At 38.9% G+C, this 26,949-nt stretch overlaps 1 protein-coding gene across 3 annotated transcripts in view; it reads left to right on the top strand.

Annotated features, from left to right (window-relative positions):
- LOC124621951 (multidrug resistance protein homolog 49-like) overlaps positions 1–26,949 on the top strand; it is an 891,132-nt gene that overhangs the window by 615,812 nt on the left and 248,371 nt on the right. For all 3 annotated transcript variants that reach the window (XM_047147468.1, XM_047147470.1, XM_047147469.1), the window contains exon 7: positions 6,447–6,618. In XM_047147468.1, the coding sequence (XP_047003424.1) occupies positions 6,447–6,618 (172 nt within the window). The remainder of the gene's footprint in view (positions 1–6,446; positions 6,619–26,949) is intronic.

Raw genomic sequence — 26,949 nt, 5'->3', positions numbered from 1 at the left:
CAACCAAATAAGTAGGTGCTCCAACATTACTTTTGTCATTTGAGGAACTTTAGCTTGTCGTTCAGTCCAATTGGCCAGCACTCAAGTGGTGCTGGCTACCCTGTTCCAGTATATGATTGAGTTGAAGCTTGAATGCAAGAAGACATGCCAAGAAGATGTACTATGTTTAATCTCATGGAGAAGACTTTGGACGATGCTGCAGTTTCAGTGCTAGGGAAGGGTCTGAGTTTTGCATCTACACTGGGGAACATTCCCATCAGAGATGTGATTAGTGGATTAGAACAGACCATTTCGAAACTTCCTAAGGATGGTGCCGAAGGGATTAGGCATGACACATGCCACCTCTTGAGTCGGGTTCCACCTAAGAAGCCTAAGTTTAACCCTCGCATTACCAAGCGGGGTATTCTGACTACCCCAGGTTGATTTTTTCCCTACAATAATGTTATCTTAAGGGCCACATGCCTGTGGATTCATGACTTTGTACTACATTGATTGACGTTGATTTCACACTCATGACTGTCTAATTTTTTTTTGCCTTATCATTGTTATTCAAGTCATTTATAAGTGTGAGTGTGAGACTACCCCGCTTGGTATGAAACATGTTATTTTCTTATTTGTAGGAAAAGAAGATTTTGGGAAATATATCTGTCATTCATCTTCTTTGTTGAATTTTGCCATAGATCCAATGTTTGTTATTGTTGCTGGTTACTATTGTTGAGTTGAATTTGACGTCCACTGTTGAGCTGACATTAACATGAGTCAGTATTTCATCTGCAAGTAAGGATGTCCAAAGGACTTTCTAGCGAAGAGATCATGGAAATTCTATACAGTTATGATGCCAGTGACGATGAAAATGAATGGGACATTCATAATGAACTGAGTGAGTATATGGAACCTCTTGACAAAGACCATATCATACCATCAGATGAAGCTGCTGATGAAATATTAGAAGACACTATACATTCACGTGAACAAGTAGAAGAAGAAGAAGAAGAAGAAGAAGAAGAAGAAGAAGATGCAGACACTGGAGATTTTTGTGTTTCTAGAAGTAGACTACAATTTTCTAGTGAACCACCGAAAGTTGGGCGGCGTCAACATCACAACATTTTGAACGTAACACCTGGACCAGTGAATGATGAAAAAACGAAACAATAACAGAGTCATTTTTATTATTTATCTCACCAGAAATCGTGAGCATCATTGTAGAAGAAACGAACAGGGAAGCCAAACAAGTAATTTCTTTGTTGAATGCAGGTCATTCTTCGATCAAAACGAGGAGGAGAGATATAAATGTAACTGAAGTGTACACTGTATTAGTAATTCTAATAGGAGCTGGTCGAATTCATGGACATTGCACAAGTGCTTCCGATCTGTGGGGAGGTAATGTTGCCTTTCGGCAACCATTCATTTCGGCTGCCATGTCAAGAAACTGATTTTTGTCTATACTGAAATTCTTGCGGTTTGACAACAGAGACACAAGAGTACAGAGAATTGAAGAAACCAGGGACAAGCTACAAGCCATCAGGGTAGTGTTCGACAAATTTCAATCTAACTTGTGCAAGAACTTCTATCCTTATGAATACGAGAGTATTGATGAACGATTAGCAACGTACCGAGGAAACTGTCCTTTTAGGGTTTATATGAAGAGCAAGTCTGGCAAGTATGACATTAAAATTTGGGTTTGTGCTAATGTGAAGACATCTTACTTATTACGGATCCAAATTTATGCAGAATGGTGGACAATACTTGGGAAGTGAATCAAGGACAGAGAGTTTTTTGGATCTGATGCAACCATTTCTGAATAACGGTCATGGTGTACAAACTAATAACTTTTTCGCCAGTTTTCAATTGGCTGCTGAACTACTAAAATGAAACACAACATTGGATGGTACCTTGCATTCCAATAAGAAAGAGATTCTGAAGGAATTCTTGCCACCAAAAAGAGAGAAGCTTTCTCTTCAATGTTTGGTTTCACAAATGACTTGACCCTAGTTTCCTATGTTCCAAAGAAGGGAAAGGCAGTAATACTACTCTCTACTCAGCATAATGAGAGACAAGTGAGTGGTGAAGTAAGTGAACACAAACCCGAAATCATACTGCACTACAACAAAACCAAAGGTGCTGTAGATAATGGGGACGAAATGACAAGAGAATACAGTTTTGTTAGAGGAACAAGGTGGTGGCCACTAAGAATCTTCATGGAAATGATAGATATGCTCTACACTCAAAGATTTCGTGAATGGCAGAAGAATAACTGAAGCCGACATAAACTCTTCACGACTGAACTGGCATTTGGACTCAGCAAAGGCAACATGGAAGAAAGAGCCAAAAACATCAATGGTCTTCATAAAGACATACAAGATGCACTGAAAGCTTGTGGTATTGCAATTCCTACAGCAGTGATCCAGACCCAGTGTTTCAAGATGCCAATACCACAACAATGTCAAGATTACAAAAGAAATGAAGATAGGAAAACAAGATTCTGTTGTGTAACGTGCAAGAAACCTGTTTGTAATATACACAGAGAAGAAACTGTTACTGTGAAGAGCATGCAGTGCAAAAAAGTACTTGACTGAAAAGTCTTGTGTTATTTTACTGTAGTGACTGTTGAGGTACATAGATTATTAATTTTCTGTTCGTTGAGTACTGAATTTGGTGAAAGATATAAAAATTTTTTGTACTTTGTATCTGTGATCTGATGAAATACTTCTAATAACCTGAAAAGCTGTTTTTCAATACTAAATAAACCCATTCAATGTAAATAATGAAATCTGAGAACAAATATTACAATAAACCACAAAACCCTTTTGGGGTAGTCCAAATACCCCGCTTGGTAAAATAGAGGTGTGAAAAAGCTTGGTAACGGGAAGGTTAACATCACCTCAGCTGACAGAAATGCTCTACGAGAATTGAGAGGAGACCAAGACATCGGCATCTTACCTGCTGACAAAGGAAATGCTACTGTGCTTCTCTCCCACACAGAATATAATAGCAAGATATACAAACTGCTTGATGATCCTGCATACTGTTAATTAAAAAGTGACCCAATGTGTAGGATCCAGAGAAAGACCTTGGAATTCATCAGGAAGAGCTCGATTCCAGTGCAAGTCACCAAGGTTTGCGTCAACATTTTGCAGTTCCTCCCAGACTCTACAGCCTACCCAAGATCCATAAACATGGGATGCCTTTCCATTTCATTGTAATTAACATAGTAGCACCTTTTTTGTTGCTAAATATCAGACCTTATTTACAGTATGTTGATTGTTTTTACGTTTATGACTCTGTTCTCAACTATTGTTCGCTTGTATGTGGAAGAAGAATAAACTTTGATTCATTGTGGCTGTGCTGTTGTTTATGTCTTACAGTACAATACAGTAAAAGTCTTCATGGTATAGTGCAAAAAGGGCACATAAGTGACAACTAAGTCAACCAATTAAGATCTTCAGTACATTTTGTTTTGCCCTTATAAATGTCTCTTATTCTGTTGACCGGAAGACAAGAATGTTGGATTATATTGCATATTTGCACTCCCTGTTGTCTTAAGGAATTATCTTCTATGGCAGCACACTTAAAGTAAATAAAATATATTTTTTCAGCAGAAGTGAGCCGTAAGATTATTGTGAAAAATAGGTAACTGCACATTATGCACAAATCTTTTTAAGATTCTCGGATGTATTACACTCACTCCTGAATGTGTTTGCTTTGTAATGGTGTTATTCTTTTGAGTATATATGTTGGATTCAGCTGAACTGTGGTATATACAATCACAGTACAAGACACAAAACTAATATTCATGTGGACTTGCCTCCTTGTCCAGGGTTCGGATTGGAGTTACATGTATTCTGGTTGTTAGACATTCAGACAGCTCCTGACTAACATAAATGATAGAATTGTGAATCTCAAACAGTTACAAAAATATCTTTAGCCACTCCTTTATCTAGATTTAAGGACTGCAGAGTTCTTTCAGGTGCATAGCAAGTAGCAGCTGGCATTCATTGTAAAGCAACATGGCAAGTAATAATGTACTGCAAACAGGACTCTGTATTTACAGAAGTAGGCTACTGCTTTCATTTAAATATGTCAGAGTAATCAAGTAAATATTGTGCTAAAATAACAGCTATTTAATGTAATTGAAGAACCAGCAACATTTTTCAATTTTTTTTCATTATTGTTATTATTTATTTGGTTAAGTTTCACTGGCATAAGCAACGAGAAACATTGAGCAGAAGATCAGGACTTTATTATTATTACAGTCTACATATTAAGTTTTTATGGTTTGCATAAGCTTTGTTAGTAATGTGGGACAGAGAGGCAGCAGTTGCAAAGGACGGGATTGTAACATGGGCACCAGCACCAGTGAGCTTGTGCAGTGTGTATGACATGGAGGAGTGAAGGGGGAAGAGCAGGAGAAAGAAAGGAGGAAGGGGGAGATAGTTGGGAAAATGCTGTGGTTGCAGGATGAGTGATGCTAGAGTCTTGGTGCAGTAGTGAGAGTGGGTGGGGGGCAGGGGCTAGTGGAAAGAGTGCTCTGGTTGATTACAGGATTTATGGATGTGTTGCAAGGGCAACTCCCATACACATAATTCAGACTAGCTGATGTTGAGGGAGAAGGATCCAAATGAAAAAGGTTGTGAAGAAGCCATTGAAATTGGGACAGTCGTGGGCACTCACATTGCAGCCTCCTGTGCCAACCTGTTTATGGACCACCTAGAGCCAAATCTTCCTAGCCACACAAAGTCTTAGCCTCCTTGCATGATTCAGGTTCATTTGTGATATCTTGATGATGTGGAACCGGGGCCAAGACATCCTACCCTCTTTGCGCCCCAGGTTCAACACCCACTCTCCCATCCATTTCACCAGATCCTCCTCAGCCCAACGGGCCACCTTCCTGTTTGTTGACTACCTCTCTGACAGCTGCATCCATACCTTTGTCCATATGCATTCCACTAAATGTCAACAGTACCTGCATTTTGATGTTGTCATCACTCTCACAGCAAAACCTCATTTACATAAAATCTGGCCATCCATGGAATTTGCATCTGCAGTAGTGAGAAATTCCTTGCCCAGTATACTAAAAGTCTCACTAAGGCCTTCACAGACAAGTGCTATCTTGCACATTTAGTCCACAGACAAATTTCCCATGCTATATCCTCCAACCATCCCCAAGAACCTGCTGCAAGGGATCACCCCTCCTTCCCCTCCCCTTCATCCATCTTATCATCCAGTATCACCCTGAACTGGAACAACTTAACCATTTTCTTGTTGTGCCAGGAAATTAAAAACATCCTACCCACTACCCTTACCACTCTTCCCAAAGTGGTATTCCACCACCCACCCAATCTACTCAGTACCGTAACCTATCCTTAGGCTATACCAGCCCCCTGCCACATGGGTCATATACCTGTGGAATATTTGGGTAGAAGATATTTCCAATACATCTGCAAATTGCGTCCTACTCCACAGGCTTATTCCATTCTACCACAAGAATGCCACATGTAATAGCAGTCATATAACAGCTCTATTGCAATTCATGTGTAGCATGTGAGCATAACCACAAATTAGCTGTGCACCCAAGTGAATGACCACCACCAAACCATGGCCAAAAGCATAGTTGACCATGAAGCAACAGAATATGGTGGTTGCTTCAAAGCCTGTGCTATTTGGGTCCCCCCCCCCCCCCCCCCCCCCCGCCCTCCGCCCTCCAACAGCGGCATTGATGGGAGTTGTCTTTGCAACATACCCTTTAATGCTGTAATTCTCCTAGCCTCTTTCTCTGTTAGCCTCTGACTAACTCCCACTCCTGCTCCAGGACTCTTAACTTCACTCAAACTGCATCAACACCACGTTTCTTCTAATCTCTCTTCCTCTCTTCTGCCTCCCCCTCCCAATCTGCTCCTCCATGTCATTGGCTGCTGCATGAACACTCTGAGCTCATCCGGAAAGCTCATAGAGCTCACATGGATTTGGTGCTAGTGGTTCAAATTCCTATCCCATGCACCTGGTGCCTCTCTCTCCTGGCCATCAGCCATTCTTCCCAATCCTCACTCTCACTCATTGCTTCGTTTCTCCCTTCAACCACTCTATGCTACACCTCCAAAAGGAATTCAACCAAAAGCTAACAAAGTTATCAGTCTCATATATTTTGTATTTGTTGAGTTATTACCTTTACTGCTTAAATTATTTACATTCCACCAGGGCTTAACATTATCAAATGAACACTTTTTTAATTTGAAATGACAATGTTTCAGTGCTGTTTTCATCAAAATATGTTTATAATATTTGCAATTTTTACTGCAGATATTTATTAACAACATTTATGTAGACACAGGTAAATGTTAAAAAACTAGAATTTTTTAAAAAATGTTCACAGAAATTTAATGTAGAAAATGTTTTTCTCAATATTTATGACACTAATTGCTGTAATGTTTCTCTTGTTTGTCGTTTAGGGATCTTGATAAACTGCAGGATGGCATAGGAGAGAAGCTTGGTATGTTCATATACTTACTGGTGTCTTTCATATCCTCTGTCATTATGTCATTTTTTCATGGATGGAAGTTGACATTGGTTGTTCTCAGCTCTGCACCAATCATAATCTTCTCTACAGCAGTTGTTGCAAAGGTACAGTTGGATTACTTATTTCATATTTAAAACACAGAAACCTTCAACCATTTACTCGCATTATATTGCACAAAATCATTCAGAGTTCCAAGAGTTAATGACTATACCATACTTATCCAACTATAAGATGACCCTGAGTATAAGACAAACCTCTTTTTTTAAGAGGCTCCATGAGCACTCTTTAGTTTTAACATATTTGTACAAATCATAATCACAAACTGGTTACATGATACTATCTACATAAAAAGTTAACATTATACTATTCTGAACTTAGATAATACAAGGAGAAATGAAACCTCAACATCACTTGTATTATTATCTTCATTTGTAAGCTTATTGGGATTTCTTCCTTTATGGTACTCTTTCCCTATTATGTCAACTCTTGAGCCATCCATAGCATTGGATATACAACACTTTTTGAATACCTTCATTACAGATTCAGTTGAGATTCTGCTCCATGCATTAAGAATCCACTGGCATAGCATAGATATTGAGCATTTATTTAACTTCCCCCTGAGGGCATGGCCTCCTTGAAGAAGTCACTCGCTGTAAAGCTGTCGCAGGTGACCGTTAAATGAACTATTCACATCATCATCTGTTACTTAAAGTTGTGAGGTCATGCCAATAGGAATTATTTCCAGGACTGTTGCTGAAATGTCCGAAAGAACAGATACCATCTTCATATAGATAAGGCTTACCGGCCAATGATCATCTTCACTGTGGATGCACTCACATTGCCTGAACTTGTACGGGAATCGGTAGGTTGACTGCTGCGAGTAAAGACTATGATGGGCAGGGCCACTACAAATGTAGTATGTGGACAGAAAGTTGGAAGTGTGGGTCTTATGGGGAGCGTGCCAGAAATAAGTCCCTGCAGTTGCACTATCCTCTGTGTCCTCGGTGGCTCAGTCGGATAGAGCATCTGCCATGTAAGCAGGATATCCCGGGTTCAAGTCCCAGTCAGGGCACACATTTTCAACTGTCCCCATTGATATTTATCAATGCCTGAAAGCAACTAAAGGTCTGGATTTCATTGTAATTTCAATCTAGCATTGGATCATTTATCATTCATCCCTTTACTTGGCGTCTAAGGATAACCCTTGCAAGCAGTTTTTATTTTGCTATGGTTTCCCTGTGAAGAATCATAATGGGACGAGTTTCCTTCTATGTGCTAGCACTCTCAGCGTTACCGGAACTTACAGGAACACTTTTGATGCCCTGCAACAGTAATATTTGACGGCATATCAACTGGCATCTGATTGGCATTGCCAGTATGGCCTAAGAAACAGTCTACAGTTTTCTTTGACTGATTGTATGATCCTGAAACACAAGGAGTTTCTCAACAAATGGAAAAACAAGCTCAACAAATTCTGCAGGAAGTCACTAAGCTACCATTGTTCTGCATTGTAACACACACACTACCCTCATCACCATCACCATCATCATACACCAGCCAGTAATTGCTTCTAGTTCCATCACACATGCAGTTACATACTTCCTATTTATCTCCAGCTCCTTCATTCAAATAATTTCTCAACTAATTGCGAAGCCTTTCTGAGCAACCTTTTGTTTCAATTCATGATGAAACCTTCCCCGCTTTGATCCCATGAAAGTTGGCCATCTAGAACTGGCATTCTTCAATTTATTCTTCAACTGATGCCCCCCTACAAACATTCACTTCTATGTCACCAAATTTTCTTCCTGCTACACAGGTGTTTGGACCTCTGCTTCACTGTTACTTAAAATTAAGATCATGTAGTTTGCGTGAACCAATTGTGAAGTGTGAACTCATAGATCACCATTTATCAGCAGTGTCATGACTGTGAATTGCATCCTGTATCGATTATTACAATTTACAGTTCTTCAGGACTGACAATGTAAGGAAACTCAATGAAAACCTAATTTGTCCTCTCTGTCTCCTTTCATGTGAATCAGCAGAAATTGTACCACTTTGGATTAGTACTGTCATCAGTCTTGAAATTCAACAGTGCTGTGTAACATTAGCTGCTTTAGTGCCATAGTTGCACTTTGCTTCTACAGAGACAAATTAATTGTAATAAAAATATGTTCATGCAGAACACTTACAGATACTATTTTTGAGTATTTATCCACTTTTTAATCAGTTCAATTCCAGCTATAATTGGGTTCACACAGACTACAGTTTAAGCATATTAGGTGTTTATAAAAAGCTAAGATATGGCAGCATGATGAAATTTGCAGCCTGATTTGCACATTCCCCCTTCACCACCTTTCTGAATTCAGCAAATGAAATTGCATGTGACCTCAATTGCCAAAGCTCCATCTGTAGATGTGACAAGACCCTTATATTAAACTATTATACAACATAAAAGTGCTGACCTCAGGAATATCAATGTAAACTGTGAATGTAGGCAAACTGTTTTTTAGGTAATCAACTTGGGCCATTTCATTCTTATAACCTTATTTAAAGATATGGAAACTTTTTTTTTTTTTAAGAGGAAAAGGTTCCTATTTGATCCATTTGTAAAATAAAGCTCATTTAAATACAAATTTAGGACCCAAATTTTATTTACATTTCAGTATGTATTTAGTGAAAAAAATTTTGCGCAGATTCTTATCTGTAAATTTAACAATAATTTGCCCTTGTCTGGTACAATTTGAAACACTCTGGCATGCACAGTGGAATTTTACAGTCAGCCCACCACAATACTGTTTCTTTTCTTGAAGACTTTCCATTGGACAGTTTTGTTTTTTCTGCACAAACTTTGCACACTCTTGTGGGATGCGCCTTCTTTTTAGTGGAAGGAATACTTTCTGCAAATTGCCTTCCTAGAAGTCTGCTGCTACACACATTTTGGGGAGTAGCAGTATGTTGATGTACAGCACCTTTCTTTGAAAATTCTTCACCTAATTGCAGAAGAAAATTTGCCAAATGACAGTCTTTGTTCTGATTGTTTCTTGTTTTATGGTACAAGATGAAAGCATTTACCGCTGCCATTATAAGAAGATGGAAAAACAGTTTCTTCCATCGTTTCATTTGCCTTCTCTTGAAAGGTTAGTAAGATATAAGTTGGTCATTTCGGTCTACACCTGTCTTGTTGAGGTTGTAGTCTAGAATGGCATCAGGTTTCAGTTTCTTTGTCAGCCCTGTCTCACTACATACTTCTACTTCTGTTTTGGTCCTTTGTGAAGGCTTGACAAACACAGAACATCTCTTGCATCCCTCCACTTCAGGCACAACAAATGTTCCTTCCTCATAAATATACAGTCACCTTTTTTCAGTTTTTTGCTGACTTCACCTTGCTTAGGAAGCCCTCTACGATTAGGCATGCACATCTCCTCAGCCCCTTATTCTCCCACAGGAAATCAAAAACAGCAGGTGAAGTATAATATCTGTCCATATAAACAGTATGTCCCTTTTTATGATAGCCAGACAGAAGTCTCTGAAAAAGGGCAGTGATTGAATTGTCTTCCTGCCCTTTCTCTGTGTAAACTTCAGTGCGTAAAACATATCTTGTCTTTGCATCACACAAAGTAAACAGTTTGATACCATACTTGTCAGGTTTGTTTTTTATATAGACACAAAAAATAACTCTTCCCCTGAATCCACATACACTTTCATCTATAGTGAAGTTTTCCTCAGGTGAAAACAATGCTGGAAACTGTGTGAGTAAATGATTCAGAAATGGCCTGATTTTATGCATGGAATCATGGCCAGGCTCATTTCTTGGAATGTATGAGGCATTGTCGTTGTAGGCAAGAGAGACTAGCAAAAAATCTATTTCTAGCCAGAACTGAACCTGGAAAAGGCATGGAAACAAAGCTGTTTGTAGACCAGTGATCACGCAGCCTATTTTTCTTCACCAGGCACATGTGGATTATGACAGCAAAGAAAAAATACATTTCATGAAGCTTTACCTCAGTCCAGGAGCTCCACATGCTATTGTGTTTCATTTTACTGGATCTTCTAGATTTTATCTGCAATAGATTTTGCATACCTGTTAGTTTCTGACTTGATATGTTTTACCATTGATTCAGGGATAAACATTGAATAAATATTCGAAAGGACTGCTGCTGTCATCCACTTCTGCCAAACATCCACTTTCCTCTTTGAATTCAGGCAGTGAAGGTTGCACGTCTAATGTAGTCCAACCTAATTCTGCATCTGAAGATTTTGGAACACTAGGATGCCTTCTCTTGTGTGGGGACTCTGTAGATGGCACTACATTTGAAGTATTAGGCAGTACATTATATACCGATGGAGGTGAAATTTCGTCTAACAACGCAATGGACACGTAACCTAAATAACAGACTTATTACACATAACAATGTATAACAATGGAAAGGAAAAATAATGTTGCTTTTGTACCTGAGTCTGCTTCAGAAGCAAAATCACTGTATTGGCTTTCAGAAATGTCCCCTTCGGAACCAGAATTGTCAAATGTCTCATTCAAAAGCTTCTCAATCTCAGTATTAGTCAAAAACTTTGACATATTTATTGCAAAATGCACTGCAAGTGCAACAAGAAATACATGAAAACTATGGCGCCACGCGACACTACAGTGGTTTTGAACAACTGAGGATTGTCGTTGACAATGCCAAAATAGTTTCAGAAATAACCACACAATGGCAGCACCATGCAGTGGGCAGATCACAGCATGCCAAGCCCGAATATTAGACACTAGTGCAAATAAAACAAAGCGAACAGAGGAAGATGAGCGGAATTCAAGCATGGGACACTCACAGCGTGCCTGTCACACAAGCTGCGCTCAGGCTTGGGACTCAAAGTGTTAAAATATCATCTGAAATGTAGGTCATGTTCAGTTATAATCTGAGGCACCTGGACTCTGAGACACATACATAAATATCCTCTAAAAATTTTGTATTATCACATCTGTAAATGGCCTGTTACTCATGCATTTATTTTTCATGCACCTAATAAAGAAATAGGTACAATCAAACAATGGAAAATCCAGGAAGAGAGAGGTAGTTGTCAGATTCTAGTGCTGTGTGCTGTTTTAACAATTATGTAGTCAGATCTCATTATCTGTTCCAGTGAATAGTGTTAATATAAAGTTCAGGTGAGTGTGTCAAAATGAGACAACATTTTGATGAACTCACCTGGCTGAAACCCTAGAATTTTATATTAATGATGAAATCTATATTTATACCTAACTAGTATAGATATCACAGTAGTAAAATTATGTGGGAAAGCCACAACTTTGTAAAAATCTGCTGTCCCTTTGTTTGTACTGAATAACTGCTGTTTTTCAACTTAGGAATTTTTACAGTGGAACTTCATTCACATCATTTTCAGTAAATTCAACTGTATCATCAACTGAAGTCAATCCTAAACAAATTTTGAAGAGTAGGAATGGTGTGCTGCGACACTAAGGTCTTACCTGTGTAGTGAGTGTCGTCAGAAGCGAAGTGCTGGATTCAAAAGTCAGGTTTTTGGGTTTAATGTTTCTTGAGCACAGAGTCGTAATTTACATTAAAAATTCAATTTAGTGTAATTATTCCCACTAAATGAAAGCTCATCATGTATTTTGCACAGGTACATATTAATAACTGTATGCAGTGAAAATCCTTCTGAATTATGAACAAGGTAATGTCCTTAGAGATAATATTTATAATTTATGTCAACAGTGTGCCCTCAGTTACAATTGTGAGTGCAAAATTTTCATGTTCACAAATTATGCCAGCAATGTGACTGAAAATTTGTCATCGAGGAACATCAACAATATCCTATCAGCAAGATCAGGTGTGACTATCTTGTATACAAGCATTATGTGTGTTGGGCCTCTAGCAGCTTCTGGTGTATCCTCCCACCCCCACACACCCTCTTCCCCCAGATAATTTATGCATACAGGTTGATTTTGCTAAACAGCAACAAAACTAAAGAAAATGATCCCCAAGAGAATAACAGTAAGAGAGGACATATGGATGGAAATGCTTTCCAAGGGAGGTATGCCAACTTGAAGATGGAAATAAAAGATCTTTGACAGTGTAAGTTTCAGTGGTTGAAAACACACATGAGAAGACACCAAGCAAATGGGAATGTTCTGTCTGCACTGTTGATTTAGCTCCACACACAAGAAGGCAGTAATGTTGTTCTCGATGGCAGCATGCTCACACATCAGTACTAAGGGGCACCCACTTCACTGCTCTTGCTAACTCACTGTGCTGTGGACATGTCATGTAGTGCAGTGCTAAGAGATGATGGTCTAGTATACCAACCAGGAACAGGCTGACATTGTCTTTAAGTAACGACAGGCAAGTGCCAATGGGTGGGCAGCAGAACAACTGTACCAGGAAAAATATCCCCACTGACTGCAAACACATCATCCTTTTTGCAGCAGTGATTCATCATTTGTGTGAGACAGCCTCATGTAACCATGAAAAGTAGGTGCTTCCAGTACATGTGCGGCCTTGGTGGAACAGATGTGGAACACTGTAGAATATGACCCCAATATCAATACTAGGCAGTTGGCCCTCCAGCATAGTGTAAGCCAGATGACCATGTTGAACACTATCCTTGACCACTTCATTTATGATGCATGCAGGCCTTAATACACATGTATTTGTCTCCTTGGTGACAGTTTTGTCCTGGTACATTGTGCAGGCCACCACGATGCTAGGATTTTTGTCATCCATCCCATGTACAGATGTGGCTACTGTCAAATTTCACAACCACCATCTGCAGGCTACAGAGGATCCCCACAGTATGGTGGCAATGAACTATCAGAACTGGTTCAGCCTCCATGTGTGGACACCTTGTGGATGCCTTACAGGTGAAGCATATTTGCATTTCCTGTTGGTGACCCTGCCTCCCCAGCTGAAAGACATGGCTTTGGTGCTACATAGGGTAATGTGGCTGCCACATGATGATGCTCCAGCTCACTTCCACATTTCCATGCAGAGGCACCTTGACAATGTTCATACTGGCCAAAGGATTGCCTGAGGTGGTCCAGTCGCATGGGTCATCAGACCTCAGCCATTTGTATATCTACTCGTGGAGGGTAAAGAAGTCTTGTATGCGAAGCTCATCCCAGGCATACAGACACATGAACAACACATTCGTGCTGCCTGTGATATTATACGGTTGCAGGATAGCACGTTGAACATATGCACCAGTCACTGCTCCATTGTTTGTCAGTACTGTCACTGCTTCATTGTTTGTGAGCATGTAGAGGCCCAAGGGAACCACTTCAGACACCTTGTCTAATGGTGGTCTCATGACAGTGTGTCATGCACTGCATTTCTAATGTTTCCAATTTAAAGTGTGAGTGTGAATCTGGATTATTTCGGTTTATTCCCCCCAAACTACCTTCCACTTCTTTACGAGGTGACTTACTAGGAATTTGCAGCCACTCTTCTTTACTGGATAGCTGGCTGCTGGAAATTCTCTTGACTTCTTCTCTGTTGAATAATGCTTGGTACAGTAAGTTTTAGACTCTTTCTACTTACAAAATAAGTAGTCATACAAACTTTGCTTTTCATCAATTAACGATGTATTTGACTTTTATACACAATAAAACTCTCACTTTCAACAACTGTATATAACTTCCGGCAAGCCTCTTGTACAGTCGAATGTCAGAAACAAATTAAATTACTGTTAAAAGAAAGTTGGCTTTGATAGTGTAACTTTTCTTAACATAAATCAGAAAATAGGTCCTGCTTATAGCAAGGTTATGTCAGAGTTTTCAAGAGTTCTTTTTCAACAGGTACTTGTCAGTGCAGTTCATCCGCCACGTCTACTTTCTTCCTGTAACTGATTTTAACCCTGCACACACAAACATGTGATGTGCAGTAGGTAGGATTCTACCATCCCACACTCATATCCAGAATAATGTGTGTTCGAGATGATAGAAGGCTGAGTGGTTCTAGAATTAACACTGAAATTCTCGAATCACTACATATCCCCCCCTCAGATCAAACACGTTATATTTTATACATAATCATTATGCAAATTATATCACTCATAATAACATTTCATATCTTAACAGTATACATTTCTTACATATGTTTATATACATATCTTTCCTTTCACGAACAGTTGTCTGTCCTCTCTTAAACAATCTTTCATTTATTGTTTCTCTACTCTTTTCTTATTTTACTTTGTTATTAAGACATGAGCATTTACTTATGGTTTTAGCCAGCTTTACTAACATTTAGGAATTGTGAGGACTCTTTTTCTTTTCTGTATTTCCTTTTTTTCCATTTGTAAACTTCATGTGCTTATGACACACAAGTAATGTATTTTCTATTCCTATCTTCTGTGTTGTGGATTGGCAGGAGACCAACCCACTAAATTGAGAGGAAGCCGGAAGCACGCGTTTAAGCTCACGCAGGCTGGTGTGAGGTCTGGAGCAGGACAAGGAATTTAGACTTTAGAAAAAAGGATGTAGCTTGTGGAATACTTAACTTTAATCCATTGATGTTGAATGTAGCTCTTGTCTGTACATTATTTACAATATCAATACTAACTGAATAATGGCGCCTTGCTAGGTCGTAGCAAATGATGTAGCTGAAGGCTATGCTAACTATAGTCTCAGCAAATGAGAGCATATTTTGTCAGTGAACCATCGCTAGCAAAGTCGGCTGTACAACTGGGGCAAGTGCTAGGAAGTCTCTCTAGACCTGCCGTGTGGCGGCGCTCGGTCTGCAATCACTGATAGTGGCGACACACGGGTCCGACGTATACTACTGGACCGCGGCCGATTTAAAGGCTACCACCTAGCAAGTGTGGTGTCTGGCGGTGACACCACATTCTGTACTACCTTTTTCCTAGTATGTACTATTTTCATTATTTATAGCTTGGAGGAACTCTGGATGAAATGAAAGTGTTCTTTTGATACTCATTTATTTCCACATAACATAATAATGCTAATCGCTCATAGAATTCACACTTCCACAAGTAATCCCTATAAAATTTGTGACTTTTGTCATGATACTGTCCACTTCTCCTAGGATCAGCAACTATTCCTTGCTTGTGGGTTGACCTTATGAGAGCACTTCCTCTTTCCATTCTGGTAGGTACCCCCCTTAGGCCACAGATTGTCCTGTCTCCACACAGGTACGCCTGCCCTTTATACTTAGTGAATGCCGGGTACACACCCCTTATCCTTTCTGAGTAGGCCTCACGGTTCATTACCCTAGTATATATTTCTATGTATAGCATTATTAAGTATCTTCTGGTAAACATATAAATCTATCTTAAACTTCAAATTCATTCTTTAATATATCATTTACTCCCTAGAGTCCTCCTCCTACTTATCAACTTATGTATTTTCAATAGATACTATGTCTACATATACTATTTATGTCCCACTATCCTTCAGTTCATCAGAGTATTTGTTACACTGACATTTCTTAATGATCAACATGACTAATTTCTTTCCTACTTTCATTTTCTTTCTTTGCTCACTCCTCTTTCTTATTTATCCATTACTCATTACTACTTTATAGTTGTTCATTATGTAGCATTTTCATTCCATAAACTTATATGCTTTTGTCTCTCTTTGCGCATGAGTTCATTGTGCCTATTTTAATCTCTATTTAGAACTGTCACTGTTCTTTGTTTTTTTGCACCTCTTCTTATGTACTTTCGATTAGAACCATCATGGCTTCCTGTATATGGGCACATAATTACATATGTACACACATTTCCCCCTACAGCACCTGGCGGTTCTGACATCGTGACAGACTTTGTCTTACGTAATTTCATGTGTGTGCAGAAGTGTATATTTGTGTATATGTGAATGTGTGTTCATGTAATCTGATTTTTCGGCCTTCTTATCTAAAGATAAGATTTAGGTTTCTAGTAAACACAGAAATACAGAAGGACTTCAGTGATAGAAGTTTGTGAATATGAAAAGAGGGAAAAAATAGACAGGTCCTCAAATGAGAAGTAAGGAAAAAAAATAGATGTGGATGCTAGGATCAAAGAAGAGAAAGAATATATCCCCAAAGACAAGAAACCTTTCCATCCCCACTTTCCTAGGATCCGTACCCCTCAGGCACATGAGTGAGATGCCGCAGGAGGTCTGGTGTTAAATCATCCCCTACAGAACGGACTTGTCCCACTTTCACCCTTTGAGGTCCCTGAAGGAAATCCTAGCAACCCTATGGAAACAGCAAATGATGAAAATTCAGGTACATTTGTTTGTGAGGGTTATTTGGGGGTATGATATGTGTTTTGTGTTAGTCATGATTTATCTGTTCTTGTAAATCATGCTTTTAGCTACAATACCCACCCCTTTCAAAATTTATACAAACCCACCCCCCATCTATATCACGTCTCATAAAAGGTATAAAATACTCTATACAAAATAGAAAATCTGTACACTACGGTATCACAGTTGTTCAGCTAGTCACATCATATATTTTCCACAAATATAATACTCTATTCAGTTTATTTCGTCTAGATATCACTTTTTTCTGTGATTCTCTTAAGTTGTTCTCTGTTTTATAGTCATATACAGTTTTCTAAGCAATACGATTACAGGATAGTTCTAGATTTTAAAGGAATTTGGTGCAGGAAAACTATTTTGGAAGAAACACTGAAGACAACTTGGAATCTGACGGTCGTTACTCTGCCTGTTTGTTAACTCAGAATGTTAACGTCCATGGGGGATATACAATTTTACATCCTTTACATTGTATCATTGTATTTCCCCTTCTCTAATCCAGTTGTGGAATCTACTGAAAATAACGTCTTATGATGGATCACCATTTGTACCCGGTACGGTCCCTCATATTTTTGGAGAAACTTATGAGTCTCTTTTTTCAGAGTCAAGCTGTAAAGATGTTTTATAAGAACCAGGCCATCGACTTGGTACTGAGGTTCCACAGCATTTTCGTTATGCTTGCTTACTCTTTTTAGTGCCTTTCCAATTCTTAGAAACAATTTCCTGGTTTACTTTGTAATTGACACTAGGTTCTTCAGGCCAATTAAAACACTTAATTAGAGGTTCTCCTATAAAAGGTTTGCCTATCACATCTGAAGGTGTCAACCCAGTCAATAAATGGGGTAATTCATTTAGGATAAGTTCAAAGTCCTTAATTTTCATTGTCCACAAAGTATGTTTTTCATTGCAGTTAAGTACTACATAACTTCCCAATTTCCTTCATTACTCATTCACACGGATTTGATGATGGGTTATAATTGGATATTAACACCCGTAGAATACTTTCCCGCATTAGGAATTCTCTAAATTGGTTACTTACAAATTGTGATCCGTTATCTGTAAGAAACCGTTTCAGTTTACCTACTTCTAGAAAGTATTGTTGTAAACAGTGTATAACTGTCTGTGTATTTGCTCTTTTAATGGGATATAGTTTAACATATTTTGACCAGCATTCTATGATAACCAAAAATATGATACTCCTCCCTTTCCTCATGGAATTGGTCCAAAAAAATCTGCCACTGTGAGGTCATGTAATGACTTAGGAATAATAGGATTCATTTTGTATTTCACATGAGTATTATTCTATTTTACTTTCTGGCAAGTTTCACAGGTCCCAACAAAGATGCTATTTTATGACCTAGTTCCTTGAAATAATAAAACTTATTAATATGTTTGATTCGGAAGTGTCCATATCCTTTGTGAACATACCACACAAGTTCGTCTTCCATTATCTTTGGAATACATAAGTGCCAATGCTGTGATGTTACACTATCTCTCCAAAACAAATTATGATCTATAATTTTCCATTTTCCTAATTGATTAGGAGGTAACAGGTTCTGGATACACACAGAAAATATTTCTGTGAGATAAGAATCATGATGGATATTCCCTGTTATTCTTTGGGGTGCGATAAAGCATCAGGTACAATATTTTCAGAACCTTTTATGCACCGTATCTTAATACTGTATTCCTGTAGGAAAAGCAGCCATCACATCAACCTACTGTGTAGTAATTGACTACTCATCAGAAAGGATAAATCTTGATGATCTGTACGAATATGGATTTATGATCCCCATACTAGTGTTTGAAACTTTTGAATACTCTGCACAATTGCCAATAAATAGTTCCTTTTTGGTATCTATGTAATTTAGTTTGTGCTTATTTAGGCTACGGCTAGCAAAAGCTATGGTTCTGTGTTCTACATTACTTGCATCCCATTCTCCTTGGAAAAGTTCAGCAGCAACACCCTAATCAGATGCATCTGTCAAAAATTTAAATGGTTCACCCATAACTGGTTGATGTAATACAGGTGACTCAACAAGTACTCTTTTAACGTTTTCAAATGCATCATTTGCACCTTGATTCCAAGTCCACGGTACTCCTTTTCTGAATAAACTTAAAATTTTCGCATTATTTAACTCTTGCCCTTGTACGTACCATCGATAATATCCAGCCATACCTATAAATCCTTTTAATTGTTTTACATTTCTGGGGTGCGGACATTCTTTGATAGCTTTTATGCATTCAGGGTCAGATGTAATTCCCTTTACCCCTATAATATGACCTAATAACTTAAGTTCATGGCACACAAAAAACGATTTAGACAACTTCACTGTGATACCTTTTTCTTTAAATTTTTTCAGAGTCTTGCACAAACTTAGACAATGGTCCTCCCAAGTAGCTGATATTATTAAGATATCATCTATGTATATTATTAAATCCTTCAATAAGTCTCTCCTTATTGCTTCATCTAATGCACGTATGAATACAAACGCAGAGATATTAAGTCTGAATGGCAATACATTGAAATGATAAGATTTTCCATCAAACAAAAAGGCTGTATACATTTTGGATTCTGGAAGTATTTTTATCTGCCAATATCCTGTGGTCAAGTCGATTGTACTAAAGAATCTTGCCTTTTCAAACTTGGATAACAATTCGCCGATATTAATCGGTCGATCTCTCTCCATTTCTATACATTGGTTTAATGTACGAACACCTAAGACTATTCGTACACCGCCTGCAGCTTTTTACACCATGAGCAGAGGATTATTCATTACACTGGAACTTTGTTCTATAATATTATTATCAATCATTTTGTTAATCTCATCCTGAACTGCTTCCTTCAAACACAGTGGTATTGGAGGCAGTCAGCAAAAGAAAGGAGTGTCATTTTTGATTTTGAACTTACAGATATAGTCTCTGATGTTACCTGGACAATCGGAAAACACCACTTCATACTCCATTAAAATTTTATACAAATCTCATCTTTGTTGATCGGCTAAGATTAGGGATTCATTAACTTTGTCTTAGATATCAGTTCAATGTGTTACTTGTTTAGTAACACGGTTCACATTTTCCATCGCACTTCGCATAGCGTAGACCGGGAACTGTCTCCTAGGCATGCCCGATGTGAACTCGCTGGGTGCGGCCCGTGCTGCCTGAGTTGTTGTTGTTGTTGTTGTTCCTTCGGCAGAGGTCACGGCCGAATTCTCACGTGCCCTCTGGTGGACGGGACTCTACTTGCAGCAACTACCATCCGTGACGTGCCGTGCCGTGCCGATGTGCGCCTCCCGGCATCTTTCTGGTGGCTACTGCAACTTGATCTACATTATCAATTTTTGGTGATAATTGTGCTGCAGCTGTTAATTGTAGGCACTGAAACTCAGTTGTTTGTTCCTCAATGTGGCTATTTGTTGCAAATGGTGTCCACCATCCACTGTCCCCTCTACTATAACAAAGATGATGTTTGTCAAAATTTAAGATGACTTTAAACTCTAACAACCAATCTAAACCAAACAGTACATCCCTATTAATATTCTCTACTAACAATAGCATTTGACGAAATAACATATGTCCAATACTACAGTTCACTTGAGTTTCGTATTTTACAAGTTTACTTTTTGTTCCCGTTATCCTGATTATTTATACTCCAGTCACTGGCAACAACGGTAAGTGCTGTTTATTCTGTATCGAGTTAAAAAATGCATTTGAGTTGAGTGATACCTCACTATCCAAATCTATAAATTTGTTAACCTCAGAAGTTTCCACTGTCCCTGCTATTATAGGTTGTGGGTTATTAGTAGCTAAGCTTGGTTCTTCAAGCAGCAACCATTCCTTTGTGGGTATTTTGTGTGTAAAGTTAACATACTTATCTGAAATAAGGCCTTCTAATGTATCTCCATGACCTGGACCCCGGCCCTGGATCCAGATCGCACACCGTTTTCCTCATTACTATTAATTATGGGTTGGTTACCGAAATGAGATACTACATTCCCATTCTGTGTTTTATGGTTACTCAGTACAAATTCTTGAGAAGCTGCCAGATCTAAATTTGAAGGTGGATGCTTCTTTTGATAATTATCGTTACAACTTTTCTTACTGTACTGTGTACTTTTGCTAAGTTTGCCTCACACTTTTTAAAATTATTTCCTCTATTTCTTTTATAGTTTGAACTTTCACTGTGGTGTAAGGTTTCATTGTAGTTGTTATTTATTGCATCAAGTGTGTCAACAAAAGAAAACTCTTCTATCATTTTCCAACAACTAAGCAAGATGTCTTGTCTCACATAGATTGGCAACTGTGTAATTAAAATATGTACTAATCCTTCTTTCTCTATTGGCTTAACTAAATACTTTGCTTGTGTTAAATGCCAGTCAAACTATTTCCTTATAGGACCCCAAGTATTATTATAATATTTTGGGTCCCATAGATTTTATTTTAACTTTTCTTAAGCACTGGCAGACCAGTACTTCTCTTTAAATTTATTTTGAAAGTCTCCCCAAGAGGAAAAATTCTCAATATTTATTGCTCCCCTTTCTGAGGCTTCCCCTAGAAAGTACCCCAAAGTAAATTCGATCTTCTTGGAATCTTCCCAATTTTTTGATAAAGCTTGGTTAAATCTTTTTAAGAAGTGGGTCAGATGTACATCTCCATCCAGCTTAAATTTAGGGAATTGTCTAGATAACCCTGAATTAGCTCCCCATTGCAAATAAGTCATCGTTTTACTAGTTAATACAACATTAGGTGAGGTTACCCTTTATTCTACTTTATCTTGGATAAGCTTAAATTCTCTCCGCAGTCAACCCTTGCTGGTATCACTAAGTTCAGAAGAAGGAATAGGCGATACATTTCCGGTTGTCATTCTCTCGGTGACTCTCACTCTATAATTTCTCCAAATTGTTCCTCCAAACTAATTACATTTATAATATCAGAGTTAGCTATTTTCTCTTTGAAATTTCTTTCTACCTTATGAACCCATATATTGACACCTGTAATTTGCGATTGAATGACTAGCATTAATTTGTTCTGATTATCTACACTCTCTTTCAAATTATTCAACCCCTGCCTTAAATCATTATACTTAACATTGTACATGTTTCCAAAAGATCCTAACTTTTCAGTAAATTCGGATTCTACATTATTACATTTGCTCTCAATGTTAAGTTCTAACCTTTTTGATAAATCTTGAAAAGTGTTACTCTGTTTCTGATTGAGGTCAGTAAACATATGATTTATATGAGTAGTCAAAGAATTTGTCAACTTGTTCTTTAAATCTACTTTTAAATTCTCTACTTTATTACTTATTGCGTCGAACTCAGTCTTCAAAGCACGCATACCTTCACATGATTACTAAAGTCTTTGCTTTGAGAGTTGACTTTGGCATTTAACAGATCTAAATTTGTCATTTGAATATTTGGAGTTCACTCTGAGCATTTAAAGCTTCACTCTGGGTGTTTAACTGAGAATTTACTAAGTCTAGTTCTTTACTTAGAGTTGCACTCTGAGCATTTAATTGAGAATTTAATGAGCTTAACTAAAGACTCTGAGCTTTGATTAAATTTATCAACTCAGCCCAGTCAGGAACTTCTTTGCTAATTTTCATGGCCATAGATGGGTCTTGAGTTTCCCCAACCTGTTGTATATTTTCCATACTTTTATATTCCTTAGCTCTTGTAAGCATTTAAAACTAACTTTAGATATGATAATTACACAACAAAAGTTCACTCAACAGTATCTTTTACAACTTTGTACTAAAGTAATCAAGTTTTGTTTCACGCTCACCCGGCATAGAATTCGTGTTCCATAGGTGAGCGGATGTGGAGGCAGATCAGCATCAGTGAACAGCAGCTGGTGCCGGTGGCATCGGATGTATGTTGGTTTCAGCATCTGCATCCCTGCAATGTGTGTAAGAGCTGTATACTCCCCGCAATGGATCTTCTTGGTTGAAGCGTTCTATGCGTACTTCTTCTTAGACAAATACATCAAAATGGTCTTTGCTGTTTTTATCATTGTGAATTTTTCATTTCTTCACTGTTTTTTTCATTTAAATTTTGCTCCATTGGGTACTTGAACATACTACAATTTCTCGGAGTAATTCCCTTGTCTTATTATGTTTGGTTGCTATGGCAACACGTAACAGCTTCTTTTCTCTTTTTTGACTTAAAATTCCTGTTTTCTCTGTCCTTTCACACACGCTACCACGTTCTAACATTTCCAACTTAAATGTGAGAGTGAATCTGGGTTATTTCAGTTTATTCCCCCAAACTACCTTCCAGTTCTTTACGAGGTGACTTAATTGGAATTTACTGGATAGCTGGTTGCTGGAAACCGTCTTGACTAATGCTAGGTACAGGAATTTTTAGACTCTTTCTACTTATGAAATAAGTAGACATAAAAACTTTGCTTTTCGTCAATTAACGATGTATTTGACTTTCGTACACAATAAAACTCTCACTTTCAACATAAATATATAACTTCTGGTAAGTCCCTCGTACAGTCAAACATCAGAAACAAATTAAATTACAGTTAAAAGAAAGTTGGCTTTGATACCATAATTTTTCTTAACGTAAATCAGAAAATAAGCCTTGCCTATAGCAAGGTTACGTCAAGAGTTCTTTCTTCAACTGTTTTTGTTTTAATAACATTAGTCAATGACCTAATAAGCACAGAGCTGCATATAAACTCCATGGTTTTTCCTTAGACACTCACTAAAATAGTTATGGATTGCCCAATAGGTACTTGTTGGTGCCGTTCGTCCACCACGTCTACACGTTCCTCCAGCAACTGATTTAAAACCTGCAAACACAAACACTCATATCAAGAATATCATGTGTTTGAGATGGTAGAAGGCTGAGTGGTTCTAGAATTTACACAAATTCTCAAATCACTACACATTGTTCATTAAAGGCATGAAGAATTAATAATTGTGCTGTAGTGTAGACACCATGCATTTCCAGGCATATGTCCATATGGCCTATTTTGCTCCTTATCCTTTCAGGGACTATTCTTGTAGATTTTCCCCAATGAACAATATCCCCCTGTATACTGAGCAGCAGTGACCCCACTCCCTTGTGGTACTCCTGAAATTACTGTTACATATTAGTTTTGCCCCATTAAGAATTGTGTGTATTGTTCTATGTGCCCAGAATCCCTGATTCTACTCACAAATCTGGTCTAATATTTCATAAGCTCATATTTTGTTCATTGGCATCAGTGTGAAACTACCAAATATCACCTGGAAGTCGAGAAACACCATGTCAGTGTGCTCACCTTTATTTAATGCATTCTGGATCTTGTGGCAAATAGAGTGAGATGAATTCACATCATCATTGTTTGAGGAATCTGTGTTGATTTCTACAGGGAAAGACCTTCGTTCTCCAGCAACATCCAGAAAATAGGTATAATTTGGCTTTGGCAGTCTTTTTGGGCTAATTTGTGGTATGTGATCATAGGAAGCAGTCTTCCGTTCCCACATGTTGGCTCTCACATTTTCAATATGCAGTTGAAGTCCAGTCCATTGCTATGCAGACTTCTCCGTTTGTCATTCTCTTGCAAGGGCATAAGATCTTCCATAATATATTTCTGTTGTTGGCTTCTAACTTTATGTTTAGACTTTCCTTTCACATTGCTGCATACTGTTGTTTGGGTGCTTGCTTGAAGTTAGTCACTAATTCTGATCCTCAATGAAGACTTGAGTCCCACCTTTTCTGTTTGAATTGTGAGTTCCTCAATTTGTTTCATGGCTGTGCTGAGGGATCGGAAAAGACTATGAGATAATCTGCAAAAGCTAGGCAGTTGATCATCAGCTGTGTTCCTCCACCCATTCTGGTCCCATTTTTATCCCTTCATTACATAATACTTTACACAGGTGACTTTTTGCAACGCACAGTTGAAAAGTAAAGTATCCCTGTCTCCTTGCTTATTGCCTGCCATATCTCAGAGTTGCCTGAAATCTCTCCTGTGAATTTCACTTTGAACTTCATATCAGTGAAGGCCTGTTGGATGTTTGCTTGTACTGTTATCTTAAGGTCGTCTTTTTCAGGATTTGCTACATTGTGTTTCAGTCAATAGAATCATAGGTCTACCTGGATTTTTAACACAATTGAAAATTAATTGTTATTTAATATAGTATTTCCAGCTCTGGTGCCAAAGTTAGAATTGGATTCCCCATCTATTATTATTATAGGCACAAGATGTAAGACTGACTGCCTTTGGTGCACAGTTCAAGTTCAGCATAAAACATATGTGTGATTACAATTCCTAAAATCTTTACCATGACCGATCAATTAGTATGTTACCACTCCGTTCAAATAATCAATACAGATATTAACTTTATAGTGGAAGGAAACATTCCACGTGGGAAAAATTATATATAAAAACAAAGATGAGGTGACTTACCGAACAAAAGCGCTGGCAGGTCGATAGACACACAAACAAACACAAACATACACACAAAATTCAAGCTTTCGCAACAAACTGTTGCCTCATCAGGAAAGAGGGAAGGAGAGGGGAAGACGAAAGGAAGTGGGTTTTAAAGGAGAGGGTAAGGAGTCATTCCAATCCCGGGAGCGGAAAGACTTACCTTAGGGGGAAAAAAGGACAGGTATACACTCGCACACACGCACATATCCATCCACACATACAGACACAAGCAGACATATTTAAAGACAAAGAGTTTGGGCAGAGATGTCAGTCGAGGCAGAAGTGTAGAGGCAAAGAAGTTGTTGAAAGACAGGTGAGGTATGAGTGGCGGCAACTTGAAATTAGCGGAGATTGAGGCCTGGCGGATGACGAGAAGAGAGGATATACTGAAGGGCAAGTTCCCATCTCCGAAGTTCGGATAGGTTGGTGTTGGTGGGAAGTATCCAGATAACCCGGACGGTGTAACACTGTGGCAAGATGTGCTGGCCGTGCACCAAGGCATGTTTAGCCACAGGGTGATCCTCATTACCAACAAACACTGTCTGCCTGTGTCCATTCATGCGAATGGACAGTTTGTTGCTGGTCATTCCCACATAGAATGCGTCACAGTGTAGGCAGGTCAGTTGGTAAATCACGTGGGTGCTTTCACACGTGGCTCTGCCTTTGATCGTGTACACCTTCCGGGTTACAGGACTGGAGTAGGTGGTGGTGGGAGGGTGCATGGAACAGGTTTTGCATCGAGGGCGGTTACAAGGATAGGAGCCAGAGGGTAGGGAATGTGGTTTGGGGATTTCATAGGGATGAACTAACAGGTTACGAAGGTTAGGTGGACGGCGGAAAGACACTCTTGGCGGAGTGGGGAGGATTTCATGAAGGATGGATCTCATTTCAGGGCAGGATTTGAGGAAGTCGTATCCCTGCTGGAGAGCCACATTCAGAGTCTGGTCCAGTCCCGGAAAGTATCCTGTCACAAGTGGGGCACTTTTGTGGTTCTTCTGTGGGGGATTCTGGGTTTGAGGGGACGAGGAAGTGGCTCTGGTTATTTGCTTCTGTACCAGGTCGGGAGGGTAGTTGCGGGATGCGAAAGCTGTTTTCAGGTTGTTGGTATAATGATTCAGGGATTCCGGACTGGAGCAGATTCGTTTGCCACGAAGACCTAGGCTGTAGGGAAGGGACCGTTTGATGTGGAATGGGTGGCAGCTGTCATAATGGAGGTACTGTTGCTTGTTGGTGGGTTTGATGTGGACGGACGCGTGAAGTTGGCCATTGGACAGGTGGAGCTCAACGTCAAGGAAAGTGGCATGGGATTTGGAGTAGGACCAGGTGAAACTGATGGAACCAAAGGAGTTGAGGTTGGAGAGGAAATTCTGGAGTTCTTCTTCACTGTGAGTCCAGATCATGAAGATGTCATCAATAAATCTGTACCAAACTTTGGGTTGGCAGACTTGGGTAACCAAGAAGGCTTCCTCTAAGCGACCCATGAATAGGTTGGCGTACGAGGGGGCCATCCTGGTGCCCATGGCTGTTCCCTTTAATTGTTGGTATGTCTGGCCTTCAAAAGTGAAGAAGTTGTGGGTCAGGATGAAGCTGGCTAAGGTGATGAGGAAAGAGGTTTTAGGTAGGGTGGCAGGTGATCGGCGTGAAAGGAAATGCTCCATCGCAGCGAGGCCCTGGACGTGCGGAATATTTGTGTATAAGGACGTGGCATCAATGGTTACAAGGATGGTTTCCGGGG

The sequence above is a fragment of the Schistocerca americana genome, chromosome 7 (genome assembly GCF_021461395.2).
Source record: "Schistocerca americana isolate TAMUIC-IGC-003095 chromosome 7, iqSchAmer2.1, whole genome shotgun sequence".
NCBI classification, from domain to species: domain Eukaryota; kingdom Metazoa; phylum Arthropoda; class Insecta; order Orthoptera; family Acrididae; genus Schistocerca; species Schistocerca americana.
The sequence above is the reverse complement of the archived record's forward strand: the minus strand, read 5'-3'. Positions and strand labels throughout refer to the sequence as shown.